Genomic DNA, 25,992 nt, shown 5'->3' with positions numbered 1-25,992 from the left:
ACAATTAAAATAATCGTTAGTTGCAGCCCTACATTCAAGAATAAATTACCAATATAATAAAAATAGTATAAAAGAGTATTTGTGATGTTGGATCTCAGTGAACCAACTCATTTTCCCTTCAGTGCCCTCATCCTTTCTTCCTTGAAACATCATGTATTAGTAACATTTGCACTGCAACTTGCAGATGTTGGCCACACGGCGGCGCCAGTAGATAATAATTTAGTGACTGGACTTGCCCTAAAACAGTATTTTCTGGACTGCATGTCAGGTCCTGTTGTCCATTTACAATAATGTATCAATATGTGAGCAGAGAAGTTCACATGTACCAGTGTCACTGACATAAACACTCTCCATGCAAAACAAACATACAGTAGAGACACAGAGACACAACACACACACACACACACACACACACACAGCTCTGAAACGCTAGGACAGTAATTACGTGTCTAAATCTGACAGAGCGTCCAACCGCCAACGTCTGGCTGCCTGCCAGTGTGTGTGTGTGTGTGTGTGTGCACTTGCGCCCCTGTGTGTGACGTTGGTTAAGACAGAGACAGGCTGGCTGGAATCTGTCGAGGGAAGGGTTATACTGAGGGTGTTGCTGCACTCAAGAACACACACACACACACACAGACACACGCAAACAAGAAGGCCGAGCAGTGCCACATCACCCACCTCACCACTCGGCCCACTTTGCACACACACTGTTTTCTACACTCGTATCACACAGATAATGAGGCTGAATTCAAACATTCTGTGTGATACCGTTAAATTAGTCCATGTAACTCCTGTAATGTAACTTGTAAGTCAACAAGGGCAAGTGCCGAGTCATGTCCCAAGTCAAGACAGGCAAGTGCCGAGTCATTTCCCAAGTCAAGACAGACAAGTGCCGAGTCATGTCAAGACAGGCAAGTGCCGAGTCATGTCCCAAGTCAAGACAGACAGGTCCCAAGTCCTAAACTTTGAGTTTCGAGTGCTAAATAAGTCATAATGTGCTCTTCACCAAAGGTAATGTCACTTGCGTTTTCGTCTGTAATTGTCGACCTGTACATTTAGAATACTGCAATTCATTTTTGTTGACCACTGCGTAGCTTTTGTACCCGAACGAAATATCTTTGGTACCATTTTTTCCAACTAGCACTCAGTAACGTAACGTTAGATCTTCATTGATATTTCCTGCAGTTTGATTGGATGAAACAAAGTGAGTCTGGGGGATTAAGTGGGTCTGGGAATGAATGGCGTTAACACTAGTTGATTTAGGAAATTAACTATAAATAACTTTTTAAATAAGTTTGAATCTTTGGGCTTGGGGGAAACGTATCAAGTATTTTCAAGTCAAAAGGCTCAAGTCCAAGTGAAGTCATTGGTGTTAAAGATCAAGTTGAGTTGCAAGTCTTTTTTGATTTTGTCAAGTTGAGTCTAAAGTCATCAATTGTATGACTCGAGTCTGACTCGAGTCCAAGTCATGTGACTCGAGTCCACACCTCTGATGAGAGATACTTCCAGTTAACATTTCCGTAGGTTTCGTCTCCACCTGATGATGCTAATGTGTTGCAATCAGGGGTGGAAAAGTACATTTAAACAAGTACTGTCAAGTACAAGTACAACATGAGATGTTTGTGCTTTACTTGAGTATTACAATTTTACTTATACTTCACTACATTTCAAAGGGAAATATTGTACATATTACTTCACAACATGTGTTACTTTTATGTAAAGCATCTCAAGACTTCTTCCACCACTGCTTTCAGTAATGCTGAGTTTGGTATTAGACATCTACACTTTCTGAGCCTCCAGATTGAATCATTTCCCAGTTTCCTCTTCTCCTTTCTCTCTGTATTTTTCCATCAGCCAGCTCCAGATACAGATAGGTGACAAATGAGAGGAAAAACAGAGTGTCTTCATAAGATATTGGGCCAGCACAACATAAGTTCTCCAAGCCTGGAGCTCTACTTCTTCCCTCATTTTGTCTCATTTTGTTTCACACTTCTCTCCAAAATCTCCCGCTGACTGATATCTTTTCATAAATTTTCATACTCATCATCAGACCATTCAGTGACCCTAGGTGCCCTGTGGATGGAGACTGTCATCCTGGGACAAGTCACATGTCCCAGAGCATGAAAGGATGTTAATGTCACAAGTATCTCTCTGTATATGAGTGAGTTCTGAAGGCGGCATGGTGGGGTTGTGTAACATGCAACTGAGTCATTCCTCCCCGAGGGCAGACATTTTCACCCTACTTCATTACTGCAACAGGCAGGCTCACGTCCTCTCTCTCTCTCTCCTTCTGTGTGTGTGTGTCCAGACCAGATATACCCATCCTGCTATGTCCTCAAACATGCAGCTTCATGCTCGAACCCTCCACTGCAGAAACACATGTGAAAGACAGAACAGGAGGGAGCGAGGATGGAGGAAGAAAGTCATGAAGAAGAAAGATAGTGTGTGTGTGTGTGTGTAGGGAGCCTCCCTCCGTTGGGGTTGTGTATGGGCTTGTTACAGCAGCATTCCTCCACTCAGCTGCTTCTGAGCTGCAAATTCCAGGAAGAGAGGGGTAGAAAGAGAAAAGAGAGTGAGTGAAAGAAGAGATAACGATAAAAGAGGGAGTTAGAGAGAGGGAGAGTAAAGAGGGGGTAAATGAGGCAAAGAGGATGGACGGCGACAAGTGGTTAAGGAAGAAATATTAATATGTAATTGATCCACGTTGTGACCTCTCTTCTCCACAGAGAGGTCAAAGGTCAGGGTCAGATACAGTACAGAGAAAAGCGAAGCAGTGCTGAGAAAAGGAAGTGGCAGAGAGAGAACGGGGGTGGATCTCAGGAGGCCATGAGGTCTTTTCTTAAAATATTACTCCCCCATGCTTCCATAACACACACACACACACACACACACACACACACACACACACACAAACATAGTTAAGTAGAGTACTCTTTGGTATGCGTTCATCTCTTCAGTCTGCTTGACCTGTTTCCAGTGAACTGTGGAAGAAAGAAACAAATCTTACCGCAAACACAGACACACATAATGATTCAGCCACATGATTACAGACTCAGTAGATAAACACACGTATGACATAAAGACACTGTAATCAGTTAGTTAGATTCAGTTTATTGGCTTGAAAACAACAAAACAAAAATATAAAATCAAAATATTGGGTCAAAAAAGTACTCGTTATATAATTCTGTCTGCACATAAATAATATTATTAAACAACATTATCAGGCAATCATGCAACATAAGTGAGACTTTATTGTTTGTGGCTTTAAATATGAATTAAATGATTATAGATCACATTCATACAGACAAGTGAAAATGCCAAACATCCCCTATAGTTACATATTCTCATGTGTTTGTTTATGTGAATATCCTTGCGTTTCGGACTGTTGATCTGACACAAAATACATTTGAATATGTCACCTTGGGCTTGTTGACAGACAGCATATTGTGTGTTCTCTCCTTCTTGTCAATCTTTATGTTGTTGACTCATATTTCACTTTATTTTGTCTCAGTTAGGAGAAGAGAGGAGAAATAAACTTCAACAAGAGAGGGACAAGAAAAGAGAAAAACAACTGGCTCTATTATCAACACATGAAAATCAACTGTGTCCCTCATGTGTGGTAAGGACAGAAAGAAAGCAAAGAAAACATAAAATATTTACTGAGGATAACAAGCAAATAAGTTTAAAGGCAAGAGCGACAAAAAGCAGCTTGTGTGTGTTGGCCCAGTGACAGCGCCCTTTCTCCTTCTCCCTCTTCCTCACACTGAATAGACGGGTTTGTTTGTTGCCACTGGTAGAACTAAAGGAAAACAATGTCACTTGATTCCCTTTCTCTCCGTGTGTGTGTTTATCGGAAGACAGTTAATCACGCATAAGTGTCTATTGAGTTCCTGTCCGCCCGACGACTCTATCCAGAATACCAATTTGTTCTTTTCTCTTCTTTTCTCTATCTCCGTTGCTCTGTCTTTCTCACCAGATTATCAGTTTTATTAAATTGAAATTATCTTGATGCTCAAAATTAGTTAATAAAGTTATGAAACATTAATAATTTGAGTGTATAACTCAACATATTTTACACACACACTCCGTTACATGTGTATCGTCACCATTAGGGGAGACGTTTCAGGATAAATTTGTTTGTTTCTATTTCTGGCTGTAATTTAATCCAGATTATATATCTGACCCAGTAATCTGTCAGATGTTAGCTGCTTCACTCTGAGATTCACCTATCTATCTATCTATCTATCTATCTATCTATCTATCTATCTATCTATCTATTTTACAGTAAACGATATATGTAGTCCTCTTATAGTATAATTTACTGTGGAGGCTGGAAAATGAACACAATTTAGTCCATGCACTTGAACAGATTTGCCATCAAATAAAAAATACAAATATGTTTTATTGGCATGAAAATAAAAAAACATTTTGCAAAGTCATAACTTTTGTATTTGACTAGAAAGTATGGACAGGTGGAAAATTGTCCCTGGTCGAATCGAGCAGTTGATTACGTATTAAAACATACACACAACACATAACAACAACATTGACAGTATGAATACTTCAAGCAATAAAATGCAATTCACAAAATGTAAGAAAAACACTTTTAGAAAAAAGATTGCTGTACATATTCATATAATTACATGATAAAATACTTAAAAACAATCAATATACAGTACAGTATTACACTTAAATCATAAAATCATATATTTGTTATATTGAGTTTTTTACAGTCATTTTTTTTTCTTTTTATTGACAAATAAATTTAACATGTATATGTATTATATATATATTTATATATGTGTATATATATATATAAACTACCAAATTAAATGTATTTGTAAATATATATATATATATTTACAAATACATTTAATTTGGTAGTTTTATTTTTGGTTATTTATTACCTTTTACAGATAAATAAATTTGACAATATTTTACAATAAAATTGTATATATACATTATATATATATATTTACAAATGCATTTAATTTGATAATTCATTAGACCAATAACAACGACAGAACCGCGTCAAAACAACAGACACACATTCTATCCAATCAGACTCGCCTCTTTGGGTAGAGCTACATCTCCATTAACCAATAAGATTCTCCTCTCTCGTACCAGCCGTCCAATCACAGGCCGCTATACCCTGGAAGGGGAGGGCCTTGTTGTCCCTCTGCTTCGCCCAGTCCGGATGTTCCCCAGTAGCGTTGCTAGCGAGCAGAGTGAGTGAATGTGGCAACCGAGAGGTTAGACAGGGAGGGGTAGACAGACAGACTGACGAGAACTGGGCTTTTTATAGTCCTTTTTCCTTTCTTTTTCTTCTCCAACAGAGCCAAGAGTTTACACTTTATGTGTGTGAAGCTTCAGAAGAAAGCAGGAGAACCAACATGGAGCTATAATATATAAAACAAGGTGTTGTGTTTTATATATGAACCCGACGATGACTCTCTGGGAGGACCCGTGAAGCTTATTTATTACTATTTATTCCTCCCTTTGTTGGTGTGTTTTTGAATCTCTTTTGAAGCTACTTTGGGAGTTTTTTTGTTAAAGAAAAAGGCTACAAGAGGACTGGAGGATGGAGCAAGCCGGCATCCTGAGAAAGTTTATCCAGGGGGTGAAGGCCATGAGCGAGGGGGACGAGGAGAGAGGAGAGGACAACTTCGGCAGCGACTTTATGGTGGGTCAAAGCTTACCTAGCCTCCTTATATCTATCTATCTCTACCTCCCTTCACAACATCCACCTCTTCCTCCCCCCCACATCCCTCCCCTGTCTCCCCCAGGAGGTGAGCCACACTGCCCCTCTCCTCTTCCTTTTCCTCCCATTTCCAGGCTTCACATGGCGGCCTAGCATTGTCTCCCCAAACCACACAGAAACACCTCCTGTTTCTTTAAAATGATAACAGAGACAACAAGATGCATTCACGTCACTTTTAAGCCCTTGGGCTGTTTTTTTTTGCACAGCATTGTTGGGATTGCTTAGCACATGGAGGTAAATGCCTGGAGTTTAAGTGCAGTGTTATTGTGGCTTAGTGTCTGATAATAAGCATGCCTTGATTGTCAGGATACAGTGCAGTGATTCATTGTCCTCCTCTCATACTCATAAGCCATGCATATCCACTAACCTCCTCCTCCTAGTCTCCTATAGTATCAGTGGTCGAATACATTTACTCAAATTTATTTGTTTATTAAGATCCCCATTAGCTTTTGCATAGCAGCAGCTATTCTTCCTGGGGTTCACATAGTTTACATGGTGACAATACAAAAATACATATTCACACTACTCATCATACACTAATATAACATATTGTAATACACCTCAACTGTAAATAAAACGATAACACAGTTTAAATAACAAAAATACAAAGAAAATAGAAAGGCTCCGACTGAATCTATCATGATCTAATAGATAAATATCATCATTTAACATGGACAGTACTGTACTTAAGTACAATTTTGAGGTACTTATACTTCACTTCAGTATTTGCATTTTATGCTACTTTATACTTCCACTCCACTATCTGATATTTTTAGTTACTTTGCAGATTTCGATTATTCCCTACAAAATATAATCAACAAATAAAAAGTGATATGTTATTATAGATTAAGCTCCCCAGTAGGGCTGTGAATTGGCAAAAATCTAGCGATATGATACAGGAATATATTGCAATATATTGTAATACTGTAAACAAGGCGATATATTGTGATTTGTTTTTTTTAAATCTAATTTTAGGAAGTGCAGTGTTATTGTGGCTTACTGTCTGATAATACACCATGCCTGATTGTCAGGATACAGTGTGCAGTGATTCATTGTCCTCTCTCATACTCAATAAGCAATGAATATCATGATACAGGGGTAACGAATATATTGCAATATATTACGATATCGTAAGCAAGGCGATATATTGCTTATATATTGTTTTTTTTAAATCTAATTTTAGGAAGTGCAGTGTTATTGTGGCTTACTGTCTGATAATACACCATGCCTGATTGTCAGGATACAGTGCAGTGATTCATTGTCCTCCTCTCATACTCAATAAGCCATGCATATCCACTAACCTCCTCCTCCTAATCTCCTATAGTGTCAGTGGTCAGAATACATTTACTCACATTTACTGTACTTAAGTACAAATTTTAGGTAATTTACTTGAGTATTTCCATTTTATGCTACTTTATACTTCTACTCCACTATCTGATATTTTTAGTTACTTTGCAGATTTCGATTATTCCTACAAAATATAATCAACAAATAAAAAAATTATATGTTATTATAGATTTAGCTCCCCAGTAGGGATGTGAATTGGCAAGAATCTGGCGATATGATACCTACTTTGATACAGGGGTAACGAATGTATTGCAATATATTATGATACTGTAAGCAAGGCGATATATTGTTTTTCAAATCTAATTTTAGGAAAACTGTCATAGTATAAAGGACACACCAGAAATAGCCCATTTTTAGAATAGGCAAAAATAACGCATCTAAACTGCATGTGATTATCATAAAGTGGGCATGTCTGTAAAGGAGAGATTCGTCGGTACCCATATAACCAATTTTCATTCACATATCTTGAGGTCAGAGGTCAAGGGACCCCTTTGAAAATGGCCATGCCAGTTTTTCCCTCACCAAAATTTAGCTTAACTTTGGAGTGTTATTTACCCTCCGTTGCAACAAGCTAGTATGACATGGTTGGTACCAATGGATTCTTTAGGTTTTTTGATGATGAGAGTATCTTCACTTCTCTAGGTTTAAAACTGAAAGTTCGAACAGTAGCCAGACCTGATGGCGGTCGATCATCCGATGATTTTAAGAGGTTAATTAAAAATCGAAACCGTGTTTTGGAGAATCGATACAGTATCACAACATATAATATCGCGATACTCGTATATCAATACTTTTGTACTTTTACTTAAGTAAAGTTTTGAATGCATGACTTTTACTTGTAGCAAAGTATTTCTACATTGTGGTTTTACTATAACTGAAGTAAAAGATCTGAATACTTCTTCCACCATCGTATGGTGTACCTGTAGTATTCCTGTGCATAGTTTTGATATAATCTATTGCTAGAATGACAGCAGTTGCTTATTTAGTAGGAGTTTCAGGCAGATATATACTGCATGACAAAATCCACCTAAAGACACTTAAACCAGTACCTTTATTTGTTAAATACAGTTTCCCAGCTTTCAGGCTCAATACACTCCGTCTATATCACCCTCATTGATATAAATTGGGTGTACAAAATATTAGAGACACGGTATAATGCAATCAAATTCAACCGCACCACAATCTAAAGCCTCCAAATAGACCATGAAGTTGAATCAAAGCAGTTTAAAAGTGAACATTATAGCCTTCATGATGGTTGGATTGAGTGCAGGGGTGTTAGACTGGCTATGTGTTTCCCTAATAAACTGGCAACTGAGTGTATATTCATCTAGTAAAAAAGCGTAAAACCGTAACTGTCTGTCCCGTCTCTTGTTGTCCCTCCATAGTTATGGGCTGCTGCAAGTATATCAACTTTTATAGTACTGTACTGTATTTTGTTACTTTAGTACTTTCTTACACGTGGAAAGAGTCTTTTGAGGTCGAGAACAGACATTTATTGTTAAAGTAACATATCTAGATAACATATTTCGTTTGCCTTATGATGACCGTTGACCTGCAGTCATAAGTTTACCCACACTGCATTACTGGATGTTGTTGTGTGTCGCAACTCAGGACTCAAAATAGGACTCGTCCCAGGCTTGTGAAATTGCTGAAATAGCCACAGCCGGTATGGCACTTCTGAAATGCCATTTGCATCATTGTGTGGTCATTTTGGCTTAATTGCTTTGATTAGGGAAATGATGTGCTAACGGGAGGATACATGCGCATTTCATTTATGAGTTTGAATTAATGTAACCGTTAGTAAAGCCTCTAAAGGGTTCAGAAAAATAGGCCTTACAGTTACAGTTGAACTAGCAACAGATTGTAAGTTTAGGTTTCTTTTATGATTCACATTTTGTTTCAGGGAAGTTTGTTATTCTTGTCCTGCAGTTTGATTGTTTGTGAAAGAGGCTAGTCGGCGTCAGAACGGTTAACTTTTTCTCCTTTTGCCTACAGTTGCAAGCACACACACACACACACGTACACACACATTTCATTCTCCTTACTTCCCTACTTCATCCAAGCTGCTTGCTGGAGCTTGCAACATTCTTTCTTGGCCCATTTCATAACATTTTTTTCTGGCTTTAAAACTGGAGCTTTATCGACTCCTGGGCACACTTTGGATAAAAGCTACACAGTTTGTCGGGCCTCTCTTGCTGAGATTAGATACATAACAAATTCTGACACAAGGAAAACTCTCGTGTATGTGTCCAGTTGTGTGATGATGATTTGGCCTGTCCTGTCCTTCGAGTGTGTGTGTTTCATAAAACAGGGAGGTAGCGGATGTTACGCTTAAACCAGACTGTGAGGGGCGTTGGGCTGTGTGAGAGGCATTGAGGAAGTGCTGTATGGATGAGGGAGAGAGAGCAATACATGTGGTCAGAAATAATAGTTTTTTTTCTTCAACTTCTATAGCCATTTAGTTGGATTAATCATGTAGTATAATCTTTACTTTTTAAAAATGTATATTCACAGTGCATTTTTATTGGTTGCTGGTTCCACTTAAAGGAACAGTGTGTAACATTTCGGGGGCTCTATTAGCAGAATTGGAATATAATATTCATAACTATGTTTTCATTAATGTATAATCACCTGAAACTAAGAATAGTTGTGTTTTCGTTAGCTTAGAATGAGCCCTTCATATCTACATAGGGAGTGGGATGTCTTCACGGAGTAAGCCATGTTGCTCCATCATGTTTCTACAGCTGCAAACCAAACACTTGCTCTAATGGAGCCTTTCACGCTTTTACATAACCTGAATGCCACCGTAGTTCTCCGACACAGTTGTGAAACTGCAGCAACGTGAGCCGCAGAGTGCAAAACCGTCGTGCCACCGTCTGACTTCCGTTGCTCCTAAAGTAGTGTTATTATGGTAAGGATGGCACCGGACTGTGGCGAACAACGCTACCACGATTTTGAACGCGGCGGCTCACGTTACCGCGGTCTTGGAAAGGGAGGAGTGAGCGGAGGGGAACTCAGTTCTCAACTCAATCTGCAACCACACCACTAGATGTCGACCACAAATCCTACACACTGTACCTTTCATCTTAAATTGTCCATGCAGAGTTGACTAGGTATACGAATAGGTAACTATAGGGTCTTCTTTTAGCCCCACCATACCTCTTATTCATAACTTTACACACATCCACGCCTTGTCAAACTGCCTACTACAACCACAGTCCTTAGGAGAGCTGATCCTATAGCTTGTTATTGAGGTAGAGAAAGAATTTCTTTATCAATTTTCACAACAAAACATCCCCCCAGCACCGTTGTTACTGAAAACGGCAGCCGTTTTAATCAGAAACCCCCTTTTCAAAATTGCACCACCACTGACTGCTTGTCATGCCTTGATTCTTCATGTGATATCTGTTCAGTTTCCTTTCAAATGAGTTTTAATGGCATGAAACACAATAATTCCTTTCTACAGTGAAACTGTTAGCCCTGGTTCTATTGCACATCCCTCCAGGCAGTAACATGACTATAAAACAACTCATGTAAACGTCATCGTTGGGCTATGTAAGTGCTCCAATTTGAACAATTTCTCAAGTTATTTTAATGCTTGCAAACTTGCTGAATGTCAGTCAGCTTTATATGGCATTCATGGTGATTCAAGCTAAATTTGCTCTCATCTGGCAACATCTGCTAGTGAATTATGAGTTCCATCTAAATTATTCAGCAGACTAACCAGTTTGTAGACAAGAAAACGTGTTCTGATTGAGCTCAGGTGTACTTGCAACAACGTAAGTAAATGCTTTAGCTGGTTGCTGCCGGTCCGTCGTACCAATTTCGAGCCTTACTCGAAGCTTTCAATTGCCGGAGTCAAACTCCCGATGCCACAAGCAGCACATGGGGTGTGCTCCTTTGCGCTCTGAGTCACCAGAACACCCTGACATAACACCCACTTTAGCTGCCTATTGTTGTTTATATATAGAATGTGTTTTATAGGCATAATTACAATGCTCTGGAAGGGCAACAAGTCACAGATTATATGCTTTGTTCGGTACTCTTTTGGCAGCTGTTTGATGGAACAGGAACACTTGAATTTTTCTTCCGCCTGGCACCCAAATGTGAGAAGTGTCTCGTTTTATTTTCTTCCATTTTTTGACCCATTTAGGCTGCCAGAATTAGTACAGAGTGTTTTTAATTTGAGGAATTTTGTTTAATGACATTCATATGGAGACACATCAACAACAGATCTAATTACACGGCACATACTGGTGCATGTGGTGCGAGTACATCAGGGCCAGAGACGGTCCTTAGTCTGGAGTTAAAGGTGTAATACATTTTGGTCACAATCCTGGTGCTTAAATAATCGAAGAGCTAGATTACATGCTGCTATACTCTCTCTAACATACAGCGTTATAGCCAGTATGGGGCTACATATGTAGAAAGAGATGTACAATGTCAGCCTTGCATGTTGGTGGGTCCAAATGTCAGTAAGAACTCCAGTGTCTATTCAAAAGATTTAAGCTTCAGCAATGATATCACGCAGCATGTCCATCCATCATCAGTAAAAGGCACACGTTATGATCATTTAACCAATCTGGTCCGATGATGATGGCTTTATTCAACGGGATAAAAATGGTATTAAAGGCAAAAGATGTACTGTTGAATCCTGCCTCGTGACGCAGGTTCTGCAAAATTGGGGCATCGGTGCAGTCACTGGTTCCACAAAACCAAACAATGGCAATCTTACTCGTTTCACAAGGGTAGTTATCAACTGGCTCTGTCAACCCACGACTTTCCAAACCAGCTATTAGTGTGCTTATGTAAGAGAGCCAGAGTTTTTTTAATGGATAGCCAGTTACAGAGAACATCCAGAGAAGATTTAAAAGAAGATGAAACATTTGGGGGAACATTTACTCATTATAGTGCCAGATGTAATATGAATCATTAGGTAAAAAGAAATATAAACACACGACTAGAATATTAAAACTTGCAGAGTGAGTCGTCCAAAGGGTAAAATATCAGTAAAAAGATTAAATATACTGAATTTTGGTCTGATGTAAACAAATAGATACTGTTTATTTATAATCTTATTTCAAAATATATCAGAAAAATGTAACATAGTTTTCATTTTGAAGGCTAGATAGGATTCCAAGAGGCAAACTGCTATTGGCCTGAATACAAGACAACCTTAAATATGGTTGTGTTTAGAAGGTAACCCCCAAGTTATAAAAACGTGCAATCATTTCGCGAGACTCGCTGCCCAACAACCTATCCTAACCTTTTCCTAACTATTCAAGGTCAATAACTAACCTTAACCATCTTGCGAGAGTTTCGCAACTTGGGGTTTACCTTCTAGAAACAATTAATACCATCTACGTTACTTGCTAGCTTCCAACTAAAAGCCCATTTAAGAGCCCACAGTGACATCCACGGAGTCCTGTATCATGACTGACCACAAGCCATCCTGCAAGACTTTTGCAATGCAATTTTTATTTTACTATAAAGAAGAACTGTATGAAATTAAATTAGATTGCTTCATTTTGGACCCTACTTTGTGTCCGCTTCCTTGGCGGCGTTAGGCTGCGTTCACATGAGATCAGGCATTGCGGCGATTCTCCGTGGGGTTGTGCGGAGGTCCGGGCAAGTCACTTTAATGGCCCATTAACTGCGACGATTAACATCTTTTATTCCCTTGGTTGTACAGCTCTGAATCGCCGGTGACGTGATTGGCAACCGCAGCGTGACGTGGGGTTGCGTTTCTCCAAAAGTTGATTCTGTCTCTACTTTTCTGCAGCAGGTCGCTGTGTTTTTTTTTACCTCCCGCAGCACAAACGCACTACCCTCATTCAAAATGAACATTTTGAACACAATTTACATAAAAAGCGTGCCTTTAATAGTGTGTTTAGGTGACAGTTGAACTCCGAGTACATTGAGTGAAGTGTTAAGAGTGTAGAGTTGAGCTCAAGGCCAGGTTGATTGAACACACAGCTGTTGATAGACACACAAGCTGCAGGGATTGAGCTTGTGACCTCTGTGTTATGGGAAACCCTCTGTAACCACTAGGCCACCACGCAGCCTGAAACAAACATGCCATTACTGAAGACTTTAATTCAAAATGCCTGTGTTGTACACGTGCATTTTTGCAGGGTTGTCCCCAGTGGCAGTGGATCTCCAAACCCTGGCAGCGTGAGAGTAGGATCACAGAAGACACGAAATTTAACTTGTGCAAAATCTAACAAATTTCTTTAAACACATTGCAATTTATGGCGTCTGTTTTAATGCCCCTGTGTGGCACACGAACAGACGTCTGTATATGAACAGATGCCTGGATATTGCATGCCACGTACGAGATAGGAGAAGACACTTTGTGTGTCTTTATAGAGGTGTAAAAATCATTTCACAGGTTCCAGGAAATTTAGCTACAAAGTTGGAAGATATGAAAGCATGATATAAAGACAGGAAATAAAGCATGCGGCCCAGACACCAAATCTGATCTGTGTGATCAGTTACCTCTGCCGTACGTTACCTGTAATATTGTTTCTAAATACACCGGCATACCTACCTGCTTTTGGGCACACTGGGCTAAACATTGTAGTCTAGACAGGGTTTAGTGTGTGTGTGTGTGTTCCTGCCCCACCTTTGCGAGCAGATTAATCCAAGCAGCACATCAAAGAAAGCGAAAAAGTGCAAACACACGCGCTTCTCTAAACATGCGTCCTGTCGGGCAGACATAAAACACTCGGAGGGGAGGCAAGAAAATGAGATGTGACGATGCCTACCATGCTACTGTGTGTGTGTGTGTGTGTGTGTGTGTGTGTGTGTGTGTGTGTGTGTGTGTGTGTGTGTGTGTGTGTGTGTGTGTGTGTGTGTGTGTGTGTGTGTGTGTGTGTGTGTGTGTGTGTGTTATTTCCACTGTCACCAGGGGGCTTCCCCTTGTCCTCTCTGAGTTGTGTGTGTGTGCATTTTAAGTGGCTGCACACACACATCTGAGCCTGCAGCACATGATCTGGAAGCCTTTATGCCCGTGTATTACTCAAGCCCACATACACACACACACACATCTCATTGGTCAGAGATGCAAGGACCCCATTTGTGTGTAACAGCATGGTAGGACGGTGCGAGCACATAGTGTGTGTTTTCAAGAGATGGGGGGACGTGCTGCAGAGATTGTTCAGTCAAGTTCAAGACCGTATTTTCCGTCCGAAATTGTCGCTTATTTAAAAATACATAGTTGTGTCAATCACGTTTAAAAACCAACTCTGAAACTTTCGTCCGTCACTAAAGTTTTTGGAACAGGTTTGATTTTCTGCGTTTTTTCCGCGTCCGTCAAAAGGCAAAAGAGGGTTGTTTGACCCCTCAGAGCCACCGTCCGTGCAAACGTCATCATTCAAAATGGCATGAGGAAGAACACCGGGCTGTGAAGCAAATTTTACGCAGTGACCAAACGGCGGTACTACAACTTCCGTGTCCGTCACGTGATGCCATTGGGCCCAAAAAGACTTTTTCCCATCGACTTACATTGGGAAAGAGACGTCTGTAACTCAGTGGATCATTTAAGGTAAATCAACTTCCCAGTACGAACACTTGAATAGCCCTTATTTAAATCATTAGGTCCTAAAAGTTGTAAAATGCACTAATCGCGGAGTCCAGAGTTATTTTCCTTCCTCCGTTCTTGTGAATGAGACCCAGACCGAGGCTGGTTGCGGTAGATCGCCAGATGATCCGGGTACTTTATCACTCGGCAGTCAAGTCATTTTAGCTTCAGGCGCCAGTGAGCAACTCTCATAGGAATGAATGGGAGAGCCCGCCTCTGACGCTGTATCCAGTTCTCTTTACACATCCATGTTCGTCACCCAGCACAAACCACTTTACAGTAAAGAAATAAATTAATACAGTGATGCAGAATTTAAAGATAGATTGTGGCAGGTGAATAGCTTGGAACCGGGGATGGTCATAAAACAGAGGATGTAGGAAAGATTAGACCGTAGTGATTGTGCTCTAGGCAGCTAAACGATAGCTTCTTGCTAATGTCATTCATTCATTAGCCTGTTTGGGACTAGCGTTATCCATTCCACCCACATAATTGATTAAATTTTGTCTTTTACGAATAGAATACTCAGTGTGCAAGGTTTCTGTGCATAGCGTTTTTTATCGGATGAAGGATTTAAAAAATGTGTATGAAAAATACAGATTTGCTGTGCAGAGACCTTAACTCAGCTAAGGCAGTCTACTGAGGTCTAAGGCTTTAGGTTTCAGTAAATTTATCTAAGAGAATGATGCATGCTAGTTTTTAAATTTGGGTTCTTGGCTGGTAAAATCTGCCATCTTCTCCGCCATCTTCCATCGCTAGCTAAAAAAGGAGAAGTTTGTTGTGTGCTGTGTGCTTTTATTAGCTTTTTTGTGTGCGTGGGTGCAGAGGGGGGGTACACTGCAGGGGTCGGCTGCTGTTTTTGTTAGCACGTGTGTGTGTGTGTGTGTGGCAACCACTGTAAGCCCGCCTCGTGTTACTGTAACAAGACTTCCCAATTTCCTCTGGTGTCACAAGCCTCCCTCTCTCTCACCAACTCCCCTCCCATGGCTTAACCCAGAAACCAGCCTTTTGCCCCTGAGCCGGGCGTTTCTCAGCAGAGACGCAACACTATATTTCCGCTCTGGAGTTAGTGTGTTTGTGTGTGTGTGTGGCTTTACATGATGAAAGCTAGCTGACCCACCAACAAGACTGAAGAACTTTATTGATCAAGATAAGGAGACCACACACTCAAACACTCTCAGTAATACCTTGTGTGTGTAGTATGTGACTTAGGTGGAAGGAAATGGCTTCATGGAGGAGTCATCTTTGCCATGGCAACTCACACACACACACACACACGAAAATGTCCGCAGCGTCTGTGTGTCCTTGAGGTGGACAGGATACTACACCAGTAGTGTATTAAATTATTGTAATATCAGTAAACAAACAGGTCGAGTAAGAGTGAGGGCCGTATGAAATCACTCAGAATCAGGCTTGTGAGCACAGTTTGACCCCCGTTCGGGCGGCGAATATCAGAGCAAGGAAGTGATTAATACATGCACACAAACACTAAACACACAATGAGCTTCTGTCCCAGATGATTGGGATTATATGCGGTTTGTCCACATCTGCTTCCTTCAGCGGGCCCAGCTCCAGAGCTGGAAATTACCACCAGGCAGGTCCGGTAAATGTAAACTGTAGTATGGCAGGAAAGTCAACAATTTTGACTTAAATTCAAACATGTCAAACTTCTCAGGTTGTGTGTTAGGGCTCCAGAAATGTGGCTGCCTCTCAGTGCTTTCAGTATTAATTTCCCTTTTGATGATTTTCTAATTTATGCAGTGTGTGTTTTAGAGGGTGTTTTTGGTTTCAATCCCATTTCAGAGACACAAATGATAGTGAGGAGTGAGGGGAGGTCACGCTGTGAAAATTATGTCATTCTGATCTTCACAGGGAGAGTCACATGGCGGTCAGCTGCAGAATGGCACTACTGGGGGTTCAGTGTCTTACTCAAGGACACTTGAATGAAAGTTATACAATCACTAGCTCAATATATACTGTAAATGTGTTTTTATAACTTCTCATTCTGTCGAATTTTGTAAGACCTATTTTTAATCCTTACAAGCTCTCCTCTACTTATTTTTCCATCCCCGTTCTCTGACTGCCCAGTCCCTAACCCTGGCCACTCTATTGTAATTGTTTAGCATCTATTATTGACTACGTTTACATGCACACTAATATTCCACTCTTATTCTGTATATGACAATATTGTGAATTCGATAAGGGTCATGTATATATTCCATTTGGATATTCTAAATTAGGCCTTATTCCGAGTGGAGCCTTTTCCGATTAAGAAATGTGGGATATGCTGATATTATTCAGGTTGTAGGAGCTTTGAACATGTATACAGCGCATTCGGAATATGTGGGCTGGGGTTTTTACGTCAGTTTGCGACACACGGCCTATTGCCTGTTTACGGCCATTCATGTGTGTTGTACACATACCAACTCGCCGACAGTTTGCAGAGATGCCCAAAAGAAAAGCGCACGTTTCTGGTCGAAGTGTTCACACAGTCGAACAAACCCACCACCGGTTAAGTTAATCTGAGTATGCACGGCTGCATAGAAACAGGAATATTAGTGGAATAATCATTTTCATTAGTCATGTAAACAGTTTAGTGAGAATATTGTCTTTTTACGGAATAAAGGGCAATAACAATGACTGTAGTCACTGTTATTGTGTCATGGGGTTATTTTTTATATCATACAATATGGTATATATATTTTTTTGCTTTCTCAGTTTGAAATGCAAAATGTTTACACTTTGATACACTTGATAATCTGAAAAAAAGTCAAACTCAATAGTCAACTTTCTATCCAAATGTAGGGCAAATTTTAACAGAAATTTTCAGGAAATCTGCTAAAGAAAGTGCGGATTAATGTGGTTTCCCGTCCACTGCTGTTATGCGGATATGAGGATTTGGGCGCATTGAGATAAATACTTGGTGGCGCAGGGCGCAATGAGATGACGTAATAATAAGTGTGTCAGTCAAACCTTGAATCATGGTATTTTGTTGCTGTTTTGTGTTCATTTGAGGAACGTTAGTCTTCTCATCGTTTGGTGGAAGCTTGTGTGATTTTTAAGTCACATGCTCCTTGCACATCATGATTTATTCGCAGAGTCTCTTCAATGCACAGCCTAGCGTAACAACTTTGTGATATTAAAACCTTTTTTCAAACTTCCACTGTTTACACTACAGGAGTTTGTTTTATGCAAACGTAGGTAAAAAAACAAGTGGAGGAAACACACGGATGCATTTACACGCTTCAACAGATATTCTGATACTTAAGCCAGAAGACGGTCTTCTGGTTATTGTTTTTCCACATCTCCCTGTTCTACTTAAGCCACTCATCAGTTTCTTTGACTGTCAATACATCCTTCCTCCTGTTTTTATTTTTACTGTCCACTTTGTTTTATCTTCTGACGTATAAAAGCCACAAACACACTGACTCGTTATTCAAAGTAAGCCGTATGAGTAGTTTTTCTGTGTCCGCATACAGAAACATACAGCATACTGTACGGGTCTGTGTACTGTACATGCCAAACTGAGATTTGAGGTCCCAGAGGAAGTGGGCACCCAGAATGGCTGGTTGAAGCGGGTGCTTTCAGTTCAGGCCAGGTGCTTCCTGCAGTCAGTGTGACCGTATCGCCGCCGCCGACCACATACACACAAGATGCGTCTGCAATCACAGACACATAGACGCATGTTAGAGGTATACACAGTTCTTATATTTTACTTCTACTTCTGTGTTTTTTGGTGATTAAATCCTTTTAGTTTCTTTTGTGGGATTCCTATTTTTTAACATTATGTTCTACTTTTTGTGTTATCATATCTCTCATGCTGAACAGCTGCCTGACTTGCATAACAATTAGACATTCGGTCAGATAGTTTAGGAATTGAAAATGAAAGAGTGCCAGACAGAGAAGAGGGAACCCTGATGGCTAATTAAAGGAAAGCACGTTCTGCTTTGAGCCCGTGATTAACGGGCTGTTACAACCACACGTGTGTGTGTAAGTGTATGTTCATCATGCACACTCATGCTATCAGTGCTCCACTGACCTATATTGGCCAGTAGCCATACAGTGGAAATGACTGCACAATGCATGCGTGCACGTTTGCACGTGTGTATACAGCTTGGCAACTGATGCTAGTGGTCGGACATTATCTTTGTCAGGATCTTTAGCTAACGAGGAGGTCTCACGCACACACACACACACACACATATTGCTGGACCACTGACTCGCACTAAAGGTCAGGGTGGGGTTTCATGTTATTTCCTTTGTGATTGAGCTTGATTATTCGGCTCTATTTAACTGTTAAACTAACAGTGGACACCTGACATGGTGACCTGTTCTCTGAAAAATGTGATTTTAAACACTTAAAGGAATAATTTGACATTTTAGGAAATATGCTTATTTGTTTCCTTGCTGAGAGTTAAGGCCTTTACACAGCGCGGGCATGACAAATAAACAACACGAAAATACTAAATACCCGCCTGCGAATATTGTATGTCTAGGGCTTTTATGGCGAAAGGTAAGAGCAGACGGAGTGGATCTGGTGTACGCTGCCTTTGTCAAGGTTGAAAGGAGTAATACATTTTCCCGTCCTGGTTTGGACCAAGGCCTATTGAAAGAGGCTGGGTCACTTGTCATATCTTTGGGGTACAACCCATACCCAGTAAAACCTGGTCTGTACTCGCCGAAATTGAGCCAATCGCAACGCACAACCGCAACTCCAGTTACACTGCGCATGCATCATACCCCGTATCCCATATCCTCAAGACCTGTGTCCGCCCGTGTCCCAGCCTCCTTCAATAGGCCTTGATAGTTTCGATATCGGCGCAACTCAACCTGTTCAGCACAACGTGATTAGTTGATGCCTTTATTTGAGATGTGAACGCTCAGACCTCGTCTGGAAAAAAATGACGCAGATTTTCGCCGCGTAATAATCACGTTCTGAGTGAAAGTCAGAACTCATGACAAAAACAACAGTTTGAAAAAAATATACTGACGTGCACATTAATGTCACGGAAAAAAAAACGCTGCCGTTGCGTAAAGGCCTTAAGATCAGAAGATTGATGCCACTCTAATATGAAGCAACAGCCAGTAGCTGTTTAGCTTAGCTTAACATAAAGACAGGAAAAGGGGAAAACAGCAGGCTTGACTCTCTAATCTAAAGGTGTCAAAATCCACCTCAGCACCTTCAATTAACACATTAAATTGTTTTTGTCTAATTTGTACAAAAGCTGAAGTGTTAAAACATTAGTTCACTCTTTTATGGGGGGTACTGCTGGACTATTTCTTGGCTGGGAGCAGTAACTTCCTGGCGTCTCTGCTTGTTTCCAGTCTTTATGTTAAGCTAACTGGCCATTTGCTCCACCTACACCTAACTCTCAGCTAGAAAGAGTATATTCATTTAAAGCTGCTGCTGTTTATATCATAACCCCTTCCTTTCACAACTAACGGTACACATTTTTTTCATTCACTTGATTGATATATAATGCATTCATTTGGTGCATTTGCATTTTTCTGTATAGCAAAATATGACTTTGCAGCTTTTTTTCTGATGTGGGACACTAATGTCACATAGAGAGAAAGAAAAGCAGCCAATCAAGTTTATTGAATTGACAGAGAGAGATGCAGAGTGACAGGCTCATATATAGAGAGCCATACAGACCTTTTAGTCTCTCTGCTGTGGCGGTGCATCTTTTCCCCGCATGCTCGCAGCGCGGGAGATTGATTTTTCTGAGAGCTTTGTAAAAGGGTGACCTATTTTAGCTTATATGAGTGTGTGTATGTGCATGGAAGGTGACCGTTGATGCAGCATCTCTGCCACTAGCGCTCGACACCCCCACTTCCTGGCCCCACACACAAACATTTTTTTTTTCCCATAGCTTCTGCAGGAAGAGCATATTTTCTGCCAATCAGTGCTCACTGCTGAGTTCAAGAAAGAGAACGTGTTTCTCTCTGTGTCAGTGTGTGTTTGTGTGTGTGAATTATTCAGTGTGCCAGGGAAGTACAGCGATGCTGACTTATTCAGCCAGGAGACAGAAAGTAGGTTAGACCCACTAACAATTACGTCTCTCTCTTCTTTACCTCCACCTCCCTAGCGCTCTTTCTGTCTCTGTTGGCGTTTTTTCTTTCTTTTTCTAACCGTCTTTTCCGTTGTCTCTCCATCTGTCTCTCTCTGTGTGCCCAGTAGCTGCCCCGACATCCTCGAGCCATTTTAGGCCAAGTCAAGTCATTGTGAAGAAATGTGTCTGGGAGCACACATGACTCAGTCGCACCCTGAAGGGGGTCTGTGAAGTCGGCACCGGGCTTTAGGGGGCAACGCCCTGCATGTGTGTATGTGTGTATGTGTGTGTGTGTGTGTGTGTGTGTGTGTGTGTGTGTGTGTGTGTGTGTGTGTGTCAGTGGAAGTCAAGCGTTCACAGGAAACTGGCCAACTCAGTCATGCTGTTTGACTCCTGACTGATGGGAAGTAGGCAAATAATAGAGACAGAAGGGAGTAGAAAGGTAGAAATAGTGTGGTAAGAACGGGAGCAATGTGATTTTCTATTATTTTAATCATTTGTGCTTTTAATTCTGAGGACAAAAGAGCGATAAAAGCACTGGAGTGACATACCGTTGTAATACTGTACATCAAAAACAGATAAAGTTGTATTTCAACCAGTGTTGGTAGATGACCCGGGCTGACCGAACATGTGGCATGAGAACATTGTTCGGAAAAGTTGAACACAAGTTGAACTTTTGACAAAAGTGCAAGTGAACATCATCTTCTAACAGATGTCCGTCAGCTGTTACAATGCGGGTAATCTGCGTCACTCATTGTGCTGACACGACCACAAAGCGTAGGTGGTTTCACTGCGTTCTTGTCTTTCTAAATGTGTGAAAACCATGGAGAACTTTTTGATGAGAGTTTTCGAAGAGTTTCAGTAACTTCCCCTTCCTGTGAAGAGAGGTGTTTCCTGTGATGATTTGTACCTGCGCTTCTGTGCATTACATACTTATAAAGGTACAAACGATGGGGGGGAAAACTATGTAACTGCACTTGTGACTTTCACACTGTAAATAAAGGCATAAACCAATCACATTGTGCAGAATGGGTTGCGCCTATATTTATGAAACAATAACAAGGAGGCTCCGTAGTCCGAACCAGGACGGCAAACTGCTTCCGTTCTTACCTTTCACCATAAAAGCCCTAGACATATACTAGTCACAGGCGAGTATTTCTTATTTCTGTGCTGTTTATCCGTCACGCCCCCGGTGTGTAAAGGCCATAACAGTCCAAAAGTCAAATTTATTCAGTTTCCTGTCACATAGGATGAAGAACTCATCAAATTTGCATATTTGACAAGCTAGAGCTGCCAAATATTTGGCAATTATGCTTGAAAGAAATCACTTTAACGACGAATTTACTATGAGAATAGTAGCAGAGAATTTTGTGTCTATCAACTAATCGAATAATTGACTCATCGTAAGTGATATTATTGACAATGATCATTAGTTAGCCTTGCAAGATGGACTGATAGATGGGCGGAATGAGGAAGAGAGAGATGTGTAGTTATAAGATTGACCAAAACATCTCACTCTCTATCCCCTCTTTCTTTTCTCTTTTTTTTTTACCAGTCTTTGTTTTTATCCTTTCAGAGTTGCTCCATGACTTGCTGTCATTTTGGAGAAATCGATCCACCACTAACTGTTGTGCAACAAATAAGAATTGAATAGGGGGAATACACTTGAGTGGTGATAGATACAAGGATGTTTACTTTCCTTTGCCCTCTTTCCTCGGCATCCCCCCCTCCATTGACGATAGAAGCTAGTGCGAAGCGACAGAGTGTGTAAAGAGAGCGTGTGAATGGACGACAGAAACAAGGAATAAAAGAACCCATTAGCTTAGTTACCAAGAGCCTCTTAAAAGCCTTGGCTCTCCCTCCTTCCTTCGCTAGCCTTCTCTCTCTCCCTCTTTCCTCCCCATTCACCTCCCCTTTGCTTCCCCCCCTTCTTTCTCCAAATCACTCCTTTATCCAAAATATCTCCTCTCCTCCACTTCTTTCCTCTCTGGTCGGTTTGTTTAGAAAAGGTAGAGAGCAGCAGGCGAGGACTCTCTCTCCCTCTGCTTTATTTCTTCTTCATCCTCCAGGCTTACCCATTATTTGTCTTTTTGTGTGTGTGTGTTTTACGTAACAGAGGAAGTAAGAGTAATTAGAAACAGGGTCTGTCTGTTGGACAATGGAAAGTAAAGAGAAAAATGGCGAGACAGACAGTAGCTGGGTTTCCATCCAAGTCCTTTTTTTTTAATGATTTATTAAATGAAAACAGCTGAAATTTGAATACAAGAAAGCTTTTATACATATGTAAGGTGTATTTTTGTTATCAGTAATTAGGTTATTTGACTATAAATGGTAGTTTAATTATGGACATTTTGAAATGCTGACTGTAATATATCTGTTGACCGCAGCTTCTCTTAGGTGTCGGATCCATATTTCTGCTATTTTAAAGTGTAAGTATGACGTGATGGAAAAACACACCCAATCCGCATTTAAGTATGCAATGCTTAGAATGTTTTCATACAACTTACTTGGGATGGAAATAGTATGACAGTGTAGCCTATAAACTTAACTATAACCACAGGATTGCACTGATGCATTTACTAATCTCCTTGTGTCGACTGATTCCATATGCATTTTTGCTAATAAGCACAAAAGGAGGCGCAAAACACGTCACACTTTTCACAATTTTAGTTTTTAGGCAGCCATCGCACTATAGCTGTTGGTAATTTGACAGTTGTAGCAAGTGACATAATCTTAAATATATAGTACAAAATGCTTCTCCAGTACAAAAGTTGTGTCATTGACAGATTACAGATTACAGAAACAAGCTGTTGTGCATATATACATATATGTTGGCCAGGTCAAAGAACCAGAGTTTAAACTCAGTGTTTGTTGCTTGATCCCCTGAATTGAGGTGTAAGCCTGGAATTACAAGTGCTGAAATGTCTTTGAGCAAGATACTGAAGTTGTTATTTTCTAGTTTTTTTTTCTGTGGATAATCCATTGCAATTTGACCTCATGATTATACAAGTTGTAAGCTTCTGAAAACATGAAATCTTTTCCTAAATGGCAGCTGACATAGTCTATCATTTCTCGATTAAATCCAGTGGGCAACCTCCGGTTCTGAAAAGTGAAGCCAATGCTGAAGTGCCTTAAACTTGCATTCTTTCTAACAGCCAGCAGGGGGCGACTCCTCTGGTTGTAGAAAGAAGCCTGATGGTACAGAAGTCTATGAGAAAATGAGCCTACTTCTCACTTGATTTATTATCTCAATCAAAAGTCTTCTTCAATACAGCATGATGTTCATTTAATAAATTATGGTCCCGTTTAGAGTCAAATAGACCATAAAGCAGGGGATGCTTTAGGGCGTGGCTACCTTGTGATTGACAGGTCGCGACTTGCTACCACGGCGTTGTCCGGTCTGGGAGTTGCCCGTGGTTTCGTCTTACAACTTTAACCCTTTCACAGTGTGTTTTCAGTTCATGAACGTTAATTGTAACATTTTGGTTGCCTAAAAATGTCTTATTCAGCGTTCGGTTGCACTTAGCTCCATCCTCTCGTGTCTCTTCTGGTTGCAAAAAAACAACATAGCGACGGCCAAAATGCTGAACTCAAGGCTTCAAAACGGCAGTCCACAAACCAATGGGTGATGTAACGGTGACTACATCCACTTCTCATATACAGTCTATGATTAAAACTAGTGATTCAGGGCCAAAACAAATCATTGATTCGATGCTACAAAATGTCAGAGGCTTTAATGGGAGAATTGACTCTACTTCTCAGTTTGCTGTAAATGAAATGAAATGGGCTACAAATACTTATCATCATTATAGTGTTAGAGGGCACAATTGTGAGCATGTTTGTCTCCACATAATGTGTTTTGCGGGTTGGGGGAATCACAAACCATCCCAAATCACTGTTGCCTGCCTTCCTTTTGCTCATTGTGTGTGTGTTCCCGGGCCCTGGCCCAGCACAGAAGCAGACCTCTGTTGGAAATGTAATTCACATGGGGCCAGAGGAGCTCTAATGCTATTACCACACACACAAACACACACACATGCACAGCTGTGTTGCCGCCCACAGTCTCTCTCTGTGTGTGTGTGTGTGTGTGTGTGTGTGTGTGTGTGTGTGTGTGTGTGTGTGTGTGTGTGTGTGTGTGTGTGTGTGTGTGTGTGTGTGTGTACCTCTGTTTCTCTCTGTAACTCCTCTCCTCTCCCTCGGCTCGTCGTCGCGGTTTAGAAAGATGAGCGATGCAAAATGAAAGCCGAAAAACTCATTATGTCTTTAGGGTGCCTCTGTGCCGCTAGTCTAAGCTGTTTATTTTGTGTGTCAGTAGTGTATTCAGCAGTCAGCTCGTCAGTTTATGAAAGTAGTAAAGCCCTGTATCAAAAAGGCAACTTTCAGAAGACGGAAAAAATAGAAGACAGGAGTTGAAAGTTGTGGGTGGGAGAGAGATTCAGTTAAGTGTTTGTAACTTTGAAGATATGCATCAAGATGTATGTAATGCATGGAGGCAATATGTACTACATCCAGAGCTGTAACTACATGGGACAGATTTTTTCAGCTGCGCAATATCGTTGTTTTATGTTGTAGCTGTTGGTGTGTGTCTTTGCGTTTCTGTCTGTGTGTATTCAACGTCTCCGCAGTAGCACGGAAGTGATGTGATGACAAAAAGTGAAAAGAGAAACACAGCCACAGGAAGAAAAGTCCTTCAGTTTTCTCAGGAAATCAGGATGTACAGTGTCACAGCGAACACGAGGAAAGCCTGCAGTCAGCGCCAGAGAGAAGAGGTGGGACCGTTTTTCACACGAGGCTCCGGCAGCCCGGACGCCCACGCTGACTTTCTCAGAGAGAGAGAGAGAGAGAAAGGGGGAGAGGGAGAGAGAGGCAGAAAACGTGGAGTGATGCCTAATTCCCCTCACTGTCTCAGAAAGAGAGGAGGAAGTGATTGAACCAACTGAGAGAATTTAAAAAACGAGGCACTTGAGAGCGATATCATGCGAGTGCTATCAGAGTCGAGCAGCGGGAGATTTTTTTAAGCTACAAAAGTCTTGCTGTTTTTTTGAAGTTTCTTCAAAGTTTCGCTGTGACACTCGAGGCCGCAGTGAAGGCGTGAATGAGAAAGAGTTGCACGACGAAATTCACTGGGAGTTTCAGAAAGAAGTCCCCTAATTTGAGGTTGAGTTCCCACTCTCCGACCACTCACTTTCTCGATATTGAATGTCTTTTGCTCTTTTAAGGTGTAAACATAACATTTAGCAGTATAGATGGTA

General features: G+C 40.8%; 1 protein-coding gene across 3 annotated transcripts in view; it reads left to right on the top strand.

Moving 5' to 3' along the window:
* Positions 1-5,211: 5,211 nt before the first annotated feature.
* The window catches only part of ptpn12 (protein tyrosine phosphatase non-receptor type 12), a 59,540-nt gene continuing 38,759 nt past the window's right edge, over positions 5,212-25,992 (top strand). The window contains exon 1 of one of the 3 annotated variants that reach the window (XM_037760365.1): positions 5,212-5,683. In XM_037760365.1, the coding sequence (XP_037616293.1) occupies positions 5,582-5,683 (102 nt within the window). In that variant the 5' untranslated portion in view covers positions 5,212-5,581. The remainder of the gene's footprint in view (positions 5,684-25,992) is intronic. The other 2 variants (XM_037760366.1, XM_037760367.1) reach the window with 2 other exon arrangements.

This window comes from Sebastes umbrosus, chromosome 23 (genome assembly GCF_015220745.1).
Source record: "Sebastes umbrosus isolate fSebUmb1 chromosome 23, fSebUmb1.pri, whole genome shotgun sequence".
Lineage (NCBI taxonomy): Eukaryota > Metazoa > Chordata > Actinopteri > Perciformes > Sebastidae > Sebastes > Sebastes umbrosus.
Note: the sequence above shows the minus strand (reverse complement) of the source record. Positions and strands in the feature narration are given on the sequence as shown.